The 14,601-nt window shown below is 35.4% G+C and overlaps 1 protein-coding gene across 9 annotated transcripts in view; it reads left to right on the plus strand.

Moving 5' to 3' along the window:
• The window catches only part of unc-13 (protein unc13 homolog), a 184,946-nt gene that overhangs the window by 121,868 nt on the left and 48,477 nt on the right, over positions 1–14,601 (plus strand). Inside the window, exons 1-2 of one of the 9 annotated variants that reach the window (XM_015513614.2) lie at positions 8,857–10,062; positions 10,808–13,882. The exons of 7 other annotated variants lie outside the window; for them this stretch is intronic. In XM_015513614.2, coding sequence (XP_015369100.2) covers positions 10,913–13,882 — 2,970 coding nt within the window. In that variant the 5' untranslated portion in view covers positions 8,857–10,062; positions 10,808–10,912. Of the gene's footprint in view, positions 1–8,856; positions 10,063–10,807; positions 13,883–14,601 lie in introns of those variants that run through there. One more of the 9 variants, XM_015513613.2, reaches the window with a different exon arrangement.

Below are 14,601 nucleotides of genomic sequence, written 5' to 3' on the forward strand. Positions count from 1 at the left end.
ATATTCTAGTGCGAGTGTGTGTGTATACTGTAAACATGTCACATATCGTGATGTTTTGAGTATACGTAATTAATCAAATGCGAAGACGTTGACTGAAAGCTGATTACGGGCCCATCATGTGATCTTATATGAGTAGAGAACGCAAATTAAGTCTATGCACAATATAGTAATAACTTAAGCGAAACAGCATTGGTTTTCATGACGTTGTGTATTCGAAATTTGAATAGATGTTTTTTATCGAAAGCATTTTCAGTAGACGAAGGCACGAAAAGTGTTTACACCGAGGTAATTTTTTTGTTCGTCAATTATAATTAAATTCCTGATTTAACTTAAGGAAAAAAAAACGCGAATAAAACGGTACCATTAAATATGATTGTTTACGTTTTATCCGAGTCCCGACTGAGAGAGGTGAAATATATTTTCGTTTTAATCCTGAGGAGGAAAAAATAAATATTTATTCATAGTTATCATTTTTTGTTTTTGTTTTTTTTCACACCATTTTTTCCCGAGTCTAGAACAGGAATATTTTGTAATTTATTTTGACGTCGAGTGATCTATTTTTGTAGTTCCCCGTTCGTGTTAATATAACGATCAGATCGATATATCTCATTCGTATATGTATACATATTTATATACTCAAATATATATATTATAATTTATAGGCACATAGATTTCAACGTTGTTAATTAGTGCATTCAATAATCGGCGTTCAAGCGCTAAATGCGAATCGTTGTAATGTCAATTATTAAACGTGCGGCGGCGTTCCTTCCACGTAACCACATACCATATAATATACCTATTATGACTGTATTATAAAGCTACGCGTATGTCTAAAATTTCGTATCACTTCAAATGGACACATATACATAGATGTATTATATTATGATAATATGTCTATGTCTGCCACACATTATCATACGCTCGACTCTCGCCGAATGTATATTATATATTATTATATATGTGAACAACCTCAGCCATTGGAATATCTATGTACAACTTCGAGGGATCGTTTGTTTTCATTAGTCCTACTGCGTGTCCATAATATTATGTGATACCGTAGTCTGCACTGTTTATTAGCCACGGAGACCGAATGCTAATGTGCAGTCTGAACCACACATTATTATTATTATTTTTTATACATACATAAATAAAATATAATCATCTTTCTTGCCACGTATAATATTTTACAAAACTTCGAGCTGTTTTTATTTTTGTTGGTTTTAGTTGGGCGTGGGTACTAACTCTGCGATATGGATGCGTATTATAATGTTATTTTTTCGAGAAACACGTGATATAATAATACGATGCGTATTTTTTTTCCTACATACAAGGCATTGACTACAAAAGTCATTGGCCGTATTTGATATTTATATATATATTTTTTTTTTATGGAGCTGATAATTCAACGTAAATTTCCAGGTACTGAATATTTAAAAAATAAATCAATACCAACAAGACGTATACTGTTTATTGATTTATAATTCCCTTATGTATATTATATGTGCTTCTAGATATCATATTTAAGTTATATTTATTGGTTTATAAAAGTTTATATAACTAACCATTAGTGTCTTTTTACTTGACTCAGACCGTTTGGCTGTTTTTTTCATTTTAAAATTTATCTCACAATCTGTAAGTTAAAATGTTCATCGCGATAATCGAAAGTGATGAGTTATTGAATAAAAAGTTATTTATGATTGCGTGAAGAATCCATACACGTTCTTGCACCTTAAATGCATACAATAATGAAGACATTTTAAAAATAAAGTCATTAAACGCACATACATAAAAAAAAAAACTAGAATTTGAGTAAATCTGTTGTTAAAAAAAAATAACGATAAATATGATAACCATCGTGACTTTGAGTGCTGTTACAAAATAATAATGCGATATTCGTCGTAGTGTCTTGTGCAGTCTGCTTAGCACCTCTAACGGTCGTACGAAATACGCTAAGCATCACATTATTCACGTGCCTAATAATTGTTGTTATGGCGTGTGGACGCGACTAGTTAAATATATTTTTGTCATATTGTATAGTGTTACACGGACGCTTAAACCAAACCCGACACTGCAGTTTTGTAAGCGCATCATCGCCGTCGTCCCGTGCAATAATGTCTAGTGAACGCAATCACACGAAAACGCAAATAATCCAATAATATTATATTATATATAAACGGAATGTTAGACGCGATTACTTTTGGACGCTTCGGGACGGTTCGACCGGTAGTCCTTGCCGGACATTACTCAATACCGTCCGCTCTACTCGGTTCATCGTTTCGATAATATAATATATAAAAGTCTATGCTACGACCTACGCGGAAACTTTTGCACGGACCAGTGTATCGCTGAGAATATTTCTTCGATATTTTATGGATCGCAAAGCATAATACAATTATATTTTTATATTGCCGAGCACAAAACGGAGTGTATGTACCCGATACTATGGATAATAACTATGGCTATACCATGATGAGCATGCGCACACACCCACGTTTTCATTTAATAGTAAATCCGTTCAAATTCTGGTTTTCTGAATTTTCAGAATATTCGGACAATATTTTATTACGTTTTGAAATATTTTGAGGAAATCGAAAGATCGTCGTTTTCCTTAGAAATAAATTGTTAAACTGACATCCTGTTATTTGAACATTTTTATGCATCTTAATCGAAATTCGAACGAGAATAGATTTCAGTAATAATATAGTAACAAGAAAAAAATGTATGTAAAATACGTAGAACGTTATTTTTTCAATTAGTATTATCAATGTGGAATTCGTTTCAACTGCGTTTTAATTTTTTTTCAATTTCATATGGAAATATAGGTACGCCGAAATTAAAATTAATATTTCAAGTACGAAAAGTAAAATACAGCAATAGATTTTAATTTGGCAGTATTTTAAAGAAAAACTAGTCAAGTAATAAATAAGCTTTTTATATGTACATTCTGTAAAATGCTCATAGTTCAAATATTTAATATGTTAGTATACGAAAGGATATTATCTTTATTATGTTCATTCTGGTAATAAATTCAATGCGAAACATTTGAGTTTATATGTATACATCTATTTATAATATATATCAATTTTATATAGGGTGATTTTTTAATGCAAGACACTCATTTTTCAGTTTCCAACTCGAAAAATAATTTGAAAAATACTCTCACATTTTCATTCAAAATATATTTTAGGTTTTTACTTTTTTGAAGTAATATATTTTACCATCGTTAATACAATATATTATCTGATATACAATTATTATTTAATTTCCCATTTTTTTTATCAATTATCCGCTCAATATATTATGTGCACATAAATATGTTTAGAAACATAATCTGTTTCATTAAAATAAATCAAAAAATCTAAGTCACAATTTTTAGAATAATTAATTATAAAAACAAACAGCAAACACCTAATACAAAAACGTACCGATGTGTTTTGTTAATAAGATAAACTAAAAATACAATACACCTCAAATGGTTGAAAAAAATTGATTTGATACCTAGCAATACCGTCTGTTTAAATATTCATAATTTTGATAATAAACTATTTGATAAAACGAAACTATATAAATTAATCTCAAATATTTTATTTACGTGTTTCATTGTCTTATATAGTATTTCATTTAATCAGTAAAACACAACCACAAAGTATTTTTAACCTCAAAATACTCGTTTAGTGCTCATATTTTACGCGATGAATAGGTACAAAAGTATTTTTCAACTTTCTCGTTCAAGAAACAAATAAATTCATCAAATTACTTACAACTGTACGAATATAATATATATATATATATATATATATATATATATATATATATATATATATATATATATATATATACATAATATATATATATATATATATATATGCACCGCTATCAAAGTTTTTTTTTGTTTTTAAAATAATATTGAGCATATTATAAACGTATATAAGTATTAAAAATAAAAAAATAAAAATAAAGAATACTTTTGAGTGGCATTCCTAACGAATTCTAAAACAATGCACATCCGGCAAATTATTCAACACGTAATTGTATTTTAGCTCTGTTAGTTTCATATACCTATATAATATATATACACTCGTATATCTGCGCCCAGGCCAGACTGCTAATTTGCTGCTGGCGCTATGTATAATACATTAATACATAGGACATACTCGGGAACTACTTACTTATAATTTCGTTATTGTTGTTTCATTTTTTATTCCGTCATTATATTATATATATATATATATATATTTTTTTTTACCGTTGAGAGCAGACGTTTGTTAATCCGACCGCAACTAGTATTTCTGTTATTCGATCAACACGAAAAACAAACACATCCGTCAAACAAAGTATATTAGTTAATTAAGTCGTTCTTTGAAAGCTGTAGGGCGAATAACAAAGGAACGCAAATTGTGGTGAACAGTTCAAACTAATGTCAGCGGCCGCAAAGTATGAAGTTCTCCGAAACAGGGGTTAAAAATGCGGTTTTACCCGGTGTTGGGGGACGGAAAACTGGGTGGTGTGATGCTTTTGTGCAGATGATAGTGTGTGGTTCGCACAGTGTATAATATAATTATATGTATAACTTCGAACGTCCAAGAATTTATTGCAAAACGTGACTGCCCGAGAAATATTCTAAAACAAAGCGGGGGGAAAAAAATGAACAACGAAAAAAATATGTATAATGAAAGTCGACGTGGTTGTTCGACAAAAAAAAAAATAATAATAAAAATAGTGATAATAAAAAAAAACCACATGATTTCTATATTAAGGACCACTAGAGAAGAATAATGTTTGGAGATTGAAAATAATAAAAAAAAAAAAAAAACCTATTGCCGTATACACACAGTTTATAATGTATAACAGCGCGAAAAACAGCGGGAAAAGGAAATTACTCGTAACCCCGGTTACACGCTAGCGGTATGCTCATTCCAAAACGGGCAATCGCTGGTTTATGTTGTGCAAAAGTTTTTTTTTTACAGAAGTGTAATGGCAACGAGGAGAAATTACTATTTTTCTACAGTCATTACTCATTACTATATATTCATCGGGTAACTACTTTTCATCCTTCCCTTCCGGTGAATATAATTAGAAAAACACACAATAAGTAGGTAATCTGAGGATTAAACGGTCTGCTGCTGCTTTAAATTTTTTATCAACCTTGAGTAGGGAGGAAAAAATTAATTCCAAGAATAACGCACGTGATAAATCTTTAAATTAAAACGATTTTAGACATAAAAGCTCATAAATCATGATGCTTTGAATTAGCGCGTTTAAAATTTTATACTGAATGAATATTACATCAGACAATATTATTACACAAGTGTATATATAAAAATAGTATAAACATAGCTCACACGCTAGCTATTAGTTGTTAAGCCTGCAAGTTAATTATTTTTAAATTGAAATTTTTTTCATTTGGCGCACAGACAAAATTTAAGCTGTTTTTGCCCCTCGTTAATTTCTATAACGTAATGTTCGTCATAAAAAAGTAAACAATATAATAACAATAGTTGCTTTCAAATAATGTTTTTAAAATTGTATCCGTCACAAAGTGATTCTAAATTAGCTGCACGCTGCCTTTTCACAGCGACACTACAACGAAACAATCATGTACGACACTTATTAACAAAAAAACACGAATAAAACGTCCACGTCTAAATCCATTCGGAATTCCAAAACGTTTATTTAAAACAAAAAATATATAAAGTGACGTTTTTAGTAGCTAATTATTATTGTATTTGAATCGTGTTGTACTATTATGAGAACAATAAATTATCGTGATAAAACTTGAAAGTCATTTTTTAAACAGTTCGATGATGATAAAACGATACACATTTCACAGTACGTTTATCATCAATAACACAATGATCACGGTCGACAGAATTAACGATCCAGGCCAAATGCTACGTAAACAAAATGATTAAGTAGACGCGCGTTTAATGTTCTAACGATGGTAAACGAATTCCCGTTACCCAAATTCGATGGCGTGCAAGACTAAAATCGCCTTTAAGCTCCATCTTAAAGAAATTAAAAAACCATAATATTTACGTAGGTTGTAGATATATACACGACGTAATGAATACGAAATATTTCGCTTCGACGATTCGTTAATAATATCAATTTAAAAATTTTTTTTTTAATTTTTTTTTTAACACGTTGATGTGAAGTTTGCATAAAATGGCTTGTCCGCGAGGGTTTCATGGCGCGGTTGTATGAAGCGCTAATTTGCTTGATTTAAATAATCGAATCCCTGTGAAATCACAATGGTTATATTACTATTATATTATAATTCGATAGGTGTGGGTAAACTAAAATAAAATAAAAATGAAAATAAAAACTAATGAATTTAAAATTGAATGAAAAAGTCAATATATACATTTAATTTATTCTAAACAAACTCTCCGAACAATATAATTGGTATAACAATTTAAAATTCAGAATTAGTGCGGAGGGGGTGAAACCGGGTATACGCAATTATTAAATTATTTATACGTTTCGTTATGTGTTTTCACATTTTTGCGAAATCCTTTTATATAGTAAATTATACAGCGCACAACTATAATATACGTACGTGCAACTTTCGTTTTTAATATGACAATATTGTGATATTCTTCAAGCATTGATATTTTTGAATACGGTGTTTTGTTTTACGATCGTGCCCATGCCGTCGAAACAATAACTAACTGCCTTATCATTGCGCTGTGTGCAGTGCATTACGTATACATGAAAAACCACTCCAACACAATATTTACATAAAAATTCATTTGCTCGATACGTCGTATCGTAGAAACGAATAGAATTCGATGGATATAAATGTAGCTGCGCGCGTGTGTGTGTGTGCGCGCGCGCTGTATTATGTCTGTGTACACGTAAACACTGTTTTTTTTTTTCGAACGCAGTGAATTGTATGCCATTTTTTTCGTTTGAAACTTTACAACTAGTTATTCCCGGCTTTATTGATGTACGGGACCAGCCGAATAAAAAAATAAATATATATAAATAAATTGATTCAAAATATGAATGGAAATGTTTTTATAATTTATTTCGGAGACTTTATAGCGTGTACCCGTCGTCCTATAAATCCGCATGTACACGCATTATTCATCGCCACTATATATATAATATATATATTATACTATTATATATGTGCGTAGGATAATATACAATATTTACACATACATTATAAATATAATATGTACATATTACTATTATATCGAGCACAGGCTAATATGTCATAGAGGGTAGTTTATTTTTTTTTTTAGCCTCAACCCCCCCTCCCCGGTAGGTTCGGTATCGAACGCCATATACACACAGGATGCCTTACATAATATACAAAGTGCAAACGTGATCCTTTAAGGGTTGGATCATTAAACAAGTATAATATTCGTGCCAACTTGTTGAAAGTCACTATTACATAGTATATACATATAGGTATAATATATTTATGTGCGTAGTCTATATAAGTATATATATTTATGTGAAGACCGCGGCCAGACGTGTACGGTGTTTACAATCTCGAGTTAAAGCCAAGTAATCGTTATCAACATGATGGGTTTTCGGCGGCATTCGTGCCGGAATCGATGATGTATATTATTATAGCAGCAGGACGGGGGAGGACGAGACCAGTCGATACGAATCACTTAGGAAATTCGTCTTTTGATGTCCACACGGCCATGCTTCTCGTCTATAAATGGATTCCTTTAAATTAACTGTATCGCGTGGCATGGTATAACTGACTGGCGGCGGCGAGCGAAGAAAGAGATCCGTCATCAACGCGGAGTCGTCATTTAGAGACATGTATAGAAATTAATCGACGGTAAAATATTATGCTGTCGTCGTCGAACCGGCGATATTGTTATTATTGTCCGACGCGTAAAAATACATCCGATGCAATCAAACGAAAAAAAAAAAGAATAAATTCACCAAAAATGAAACTTTATCAGTTTGAGAGAGCGTTTGCGATGCGGATACAACAATATGCATATTATTGAATATAAATAAAAATACATAATATTATAAGAGAGAGAGAGGAAAAAAAAACGTGACTTTCGCCGCAATAAGCTGAAATACGATTCCGGGAAATATCGCTGTTTTTAAGACAGGGTGATGGGGTGACAGAGAGAGCAGGAGAGAAGAGTGAGAGATGATTTCCGACGGGCGGAGGACGCACTTAAAGCGTGACAGTAATTCGACGACGGGAAATCGACCACGACCGTCCGGCGGCTCCGCGATGCTAAACTCGAAACACACTCGTGTGACGTGCGAACGTTGTTCGATTTTATATAATATGGAACATATTATAGCCGCCATGCATATCATCGTATGTGGTCTGCAGGTGTTGTGATGCGCATTATGCGTCTAAATCATAGACATTTCAATATTTATACGTCTATATGGTGTAAATACTTGAGTTTGTATATTTTTTTATCGTCGAAAAATTCGTCGTCGGCCCGAGGAAGTCTTCGACGGCGACTCGGCCGGTCTTGAACCGTCGGCGTGCCGGTCGACAAACACGCGGAAGGTCTTTGGACAAATCAATAGCGGTGGCGAGGGGTGCGCAGGGCGAGTCCCCGCAGACGCAACGGCGAGCTACTCCCCTCTCCACCCCGAAGGGACCGCTCACGGTGGTGGGTGACCGGGGCGCGCGAGGGCAGCCGAACGGTTCGGGGGTGGGTCGGAGTGGGGTAGGTAGGTAGGTATATACTCGAACCGCGCGCACCCCCGCCCTCGCCCCCGATCACCACAAGCCGCCGCCGCCGTCGGGGGGCGCTTTGCTCGCGCGAAACCGGGAAAAACCGCCGCCGCCGCTCCCGATTATATTGCGCCGACCACGCCGTGCGCGCCACCAGTGCCGGATCGCCAGCGGACGTGTGTATGTGCGCGCTCGCTCGCTCGCTTGCCGCCGCCGACGACGACGACGACGACGCCGCCCGAGACGCGAACAACTTTGCCGAGTCGCAACACTATAATAATATATGATATTGGTGAAACGCGCGCGATCACCAACCACCTGCCAGTTATACATATATAATATACGTTGTAAACCATTATAATTACACACACACGTATATCTGTCGCAACACATGCATACACGTGTATTGAATTAAAAAATATTTTTTAATAGTAGCTGCGGTACAAAAATAATTTCAATCGGTTTTTTTAATTTAATTTTTTTTTTATGTGCGTTTTGATAAAAAAAAAATAATAATAATATTATTTTAATTGTTATCGTCGCAGTTCAACGCCACGGCGTCATACGTCATATTATTTTATGCGTCGTAGATCATCGTTTACGTGATGTTGCACGGGTAAAAAAACAAAACAAATACATATAGATTAGCCGTTGCGTGTGCCATACAATATAATATTGTTATATTAATCGCGTGCGTCAATGTTACTACAATAATATCATCGCCGTGTGTGACGGTGCAGTAATTACCGCTGCACAATCGTTATGTAATGGTTCGGGGGGGACGACGACGACGATCGCAACTTATACTAACCGCCGACGCTGGTAAATCAAAAAAGTTAATTAAACTTTTGGACTCCCAACGGCGACGTCGACGGCGGAGACGACGACAATGTGGGTCTCCTCTTGAACGGTGACACGCCGCTGTTGAAGGACTGTATCTGCCGCGTCTGAGTGGAGGACATCGGTGCGCTGTCGCTGGATAAGTCAGCCGGTGTCGCGGCGGAGTGATACGCGTTTCCGAAAAATATAAACAATATTGTATTACACGAACCAACAACGCCCCACCGAAATCGATTTTGCTGTCAATGCAAGCCATTGTAAAAATAAAATACACACTTCTCTTGTTGCACAACATCGATTTTCGTCATGCATAATAGTGGTGAAGAAGGCAAAACGCATGCCGAACTCTTGCTCCCCGTATTGTGTCTCAGTACTCTTTTTGTTTCCACCCTATCGGCAAAAGCCTGACGTACGTGTGTTTTTTACGTCTCCGCTGCTTAAACGATATCATCAGAGCCACTCGTTCGGTACTTAATACGTTTCGCTGTGCAACCGACAGTCGATGAAATCAGATGCCAAAACGATGACACTTCGAGTCAAAGGTAAGAAACTTTTAACATATTGCTTGTAGGTATTCTACAGACGTTCTTTACATGCTGAAAATCGAAATTATAACATTTGATCTAAACGAGTGATTGTTGTTCCGTAAGCTAGCATAATATATATATATATATATATATATGTGTGTGTATAATATATGTATGTATATTATTCCATTCCTGATTTTAATACGGTCTATTTACCAGTATAAAATATAAATTCCCGTTATTAGAGTTAAATCGATCATCTTACTGGATTTAACATAGGCCAATATATCCGGTGGTTATGGCCGTATAAAATACGATGGTGTATGAGAGGAGAGAGAGAAGGAGAGAATAAAAAAACCCAAGTTTTGGTGAATCGAGATAGCTTATGACAGTAATTTATCATTATCGTCTCCCGAAATGCCGCCATGCTCGATTATTTATGAAACCAAGTCATTTTGTGGTGACTGGGAAGTGCGTGGGGTCTTAGATGTTCTTAATTCACGCCTAAATATTTATTCTGTGGAATCTTTTCTAAAAGATTAACTTTTAAAAACCTACTTCTTTTGGGGTAACCAGCGTCGAGTGAAGTCACATAAAAAAAGTTTACGACACTTAAATGGATATAAAAACCACAAGTTCTACGTCAGTAACATGACAATATCTATCTGTCATGAGTTTATTTTTACACACGTAAAGAACGTCCCGATTGTAACTTGTACCCATCATATTTATTAATTCGTTTTCGTTTTTATTATTTCAGCAATAAATATAGTTCTCAAATTATTTACGGTGTTGGCCAACCAACAAGCAGAGCACTATTCACGACTGACTGATATTATGCACTGACTTTAGCTATATCACCAACATGGAACCGGAACAAAATCGGAATGGTGGTGGCAGACCAACCACCACCACCACCACCGCCAACACCATCATAACCACTACAACCACAAATGCAACCACTGCCGTCTACGGCGACCAACAGGCTGTAGAAGCTGCACTAAATGAGTTCATCGATAAAATGACACCCCGCGTTAACGTGTTGGAGAACGAAGTGATGTACGCATGGCGAGCATTAGACTTATTGTCAGACGAGTACGTGAAAATGTGGGAGCGTATCGAAAAACTAGAAACCATTATACAGAATCAACAGTCCGTCATTGGGCAAATGGTTGAGTTATGTGCAGATCCGATTACATCCCCGTCAACATACATGAGACCACCGGAAATTGGTGACCGCCCCCCCGCACTAAGTATGATATGGGAGGAATCGGAAGGCAGCAGTAGTAATGGTACTAAAAAGCCGTCGGAACAGAGGGACGTAGATTATAGGACGTATGAAGATCGGTTATTAAATGAAGACCAGGAAAAAATGGATTCCGTCGAGTCTGCCAAAGAGATATTCGAAAATATAGAACAAATGGAGAGAAACATGCGACAACTGTACGCCGAAGCCCAGTTGGACAGTTGGAACGACGAAACGGAAAGAGCGGCAGCTGCTCTAGATTTTTATCCAATTAACAAGCCACTCACGTCATCAGTGGGAAACTTACAAAATCGTATGTATCCTTATACTTCTCCGTCCATTCGATCGCTACCCACGATCCCTAAATGCGAAGAACCCGAGTACAGGTCACCGACGTTATTTATGGATACAACGTCCCAACCGACTTACATGGATAACTCGTATCGGCCACAATCTCCACCCGGAAGTCCACCACCTCCAGCACCCGAGGATCCCGTATTTCCTAGACCGCTATCATCCGCACTGTCACTGAGTTTACGTCAATTTCACAATTCTACCAAAGAACTTAATTCGCTACATCAGTTTCACAATTCTTCTAAGGATCTCGACATTATGCACCAATTTCATAATTCCTCCAAAGATTTGGACGTGTTACACCAACACCGATCTGGTGCTATAGTCGTGGCCAATAAATCTGATTCTGGTCTGTCATCAATGAGTGGTGGATTGTTGTCCAGCTACGAAAAATCTCCATGTTCACCAGGAAAGCGAGTGTTTGACCAATCGTATCAGATTTCGATGGCTGGTCCGTCCGGATTAACGGTAGTAACGTGCGTAACCACTGCATTTGATACCGATTATCCATACTACGATAGATCGACAGGTGTGTATTCGACGGCTGGTCAAGGGTATAAGTACCAGACTACTAATACAAAACAGTCATCTATATCTAATGTACCGGACCTGTTGGACGTAATGTCGTACAGAGAATACAAAAAACCCTCGGAACCACGGTATCCTGGTATTACAGATGCGTTGACCTATTATCCAAACACCATTAACGATACATATTATGGTAGAGAAAACGACAGGCTGGATAATAATCAACCTCGCTATAGGTATATGGCATCATCTAACTTTCAGATTCGTTGTGAAGATGATGGTTCAAGGCGAGAAGAAAAAACAAAAAAATCTAAGCGTAACATAATCAAATCGGCTATGAACACAGTCAGTAGTTCGGTAAGTAATTGGTTTCCAGATATTCACCTGCCACAACGGCATCGATCTCATTCACTTCCGGGTGGTTTGGAAAAGGAACCCGACGCGGTTTCCGTGCACAGTGAGACAGCGACCACGTCAAAACCGCGTAGTTGGAACACACAAAGGCACGGTAGTCGTAAGAAAAAAAAATCAATTGTGTCTACCATGTCTGGGCTGTTACATAAAACCGCTAAACCTGCTCCTTTTCAGAGCTCCTATTCAATAGCAGATCCGGAATTTGCGGAAAATGAATGGACTCAGTTAAAAGCTGGAGATAGGCCAACACCACCAGAACCACCACCCCTACAACCACCAGAGCCAGCTAATATTACTGTAGAGAAGCAGGAAGAAGAGGTACAAGAACAGATTAACGAAATTCAGTTACCAGCTGAAATGTTCAATGGCCCGACTAAAGAATTTGCCGTGTCTAGAAAGTTGAGTAAATACAGAGAACACTGTAAGCTTTCGAATGGAGCGCCAGAAGGTGAATCGTCAGTAATCCCAGTAGAAAAACGTAACAAATCATTAGAAGAACAGCCTTTTAAACCTCACGAAGAGTTTGTGCAGCCAACAAATAATACAAGAAATTTCAAAATGTCATCTAGACAAGCAAGTTTAGAGGTACCGTGGGCTGGCAAAGGATCCGCAGACACTGAAGATGACAGTAGAAGCAACCATTCATGGAGAAGTACATCTAGAATTTCGTCTAGACGGCAAAGTACTGAAGAAAGCATCGATAGTGACGATGAATGGTATTGTTATGAACTAAAACAATTAGAAGAACTAGAAAAAAAAACTCATTTTGAACGTGTATTCGGTCCACCTATGTTACCAACACCCAGTGCCCGAAGTGAATCATCCGTACTTATATCTAAAGTTGATTTTAAAGAAAAAATGTCGAAAGCCATTGAAGACATAAGAAGACAATCAGTAGATGAATCTTTCAACGAAGACGCTTTCGAACAAGAGCAATCCTTGGATACGGTCATTGAAGAGGAATTAACACAAGACGATGGACCTATTAAGTTCAAGTTAATGAAAGTACCGGATACTCCGGGTGGCATTAAAAGAGATCTTCCAGGTCAAGACCTAGATCTGGAAACGGAACAGGAACCAGAACCGGAAACGGAAACGGCTGACGAACAAATGGTCGTCGAAGAGGATGAAAGTCCCGGTACACCGTCATTGCCCAGGTTTAAATTTGATAAAAACGATTTAGTAGATAAAGAAGAGAGTGGCAGTAAATGGAAAATCGTGAAAGCTCTCAAAGAAAAAAAACCCGACGAAATAAACCAGGATATTGGACCTCCACCTACTCCAATTATCGAGGTAAATTTAAAATATGATTATTTATTTATTGTGTACTCTAATTTAAAATTTAAAACGAGTTCAGTTTAGATTAACTAGTTTTATATTTGCCAACAATGAACTATAATATACAGTAGGTAGTACATAAATAATTATAATATTTTCGAGATGTGTTTATTTCTTTTTGATAAATATTCAAATTAAAACATTATAATGTAATCATAGTACATAAAATTATGTATTTAAAAAAACATTGAATCTTAACGTATATAATGTGAATTTTGAAACTGTATATAGTGGAATATTTAGTATAATAATAATAGGATACGTTCTATATTAATTATAAAGCCAAAAAGATAAAATGGGTAGTTCTTGTTAAATAAATATAAGAATAAAAATATATGATTAAAGTATATATAATACATGTATATTTTAATAACCAAGTACAAAGTAGACACAATTTTGCACTCGCTCAAGCATACAATTTACCGAATAAACCTTAAACCTTTTATATTCATTAAAATTTAATGATAATATTTAATATAAATTGATATTATGACGAAGAAACTATATAATAATGTCTATGGAAACTGTTGGATTTTTCCTTCAAAATAAATTAATTTTTTAACAAAAAATATTATCTGTTTGTTATGACTATAATTAAATATAAAAAATAACTATTTTTATATTTTGAATACTGTATATTTTATGTGATAATATTTGTTTATATTTTAAATTAT

This window comes from Diuraphis noxia, unplaced genomic scaffold, assembly GCF_037042655.1.
Source record: "Diuraphis noxia isolate RWA-SAM2 unplaced genomic scaffold, SU_Dnox_SAM2 contig0005, whole genome shotgun sequence".
Taxonomy (NCBI): Eukaryota; Metazoa; Arthropoda; class Insecta; order Hemiptera; family Aphididae; genus Diuraphis; species Diuraphis noxia.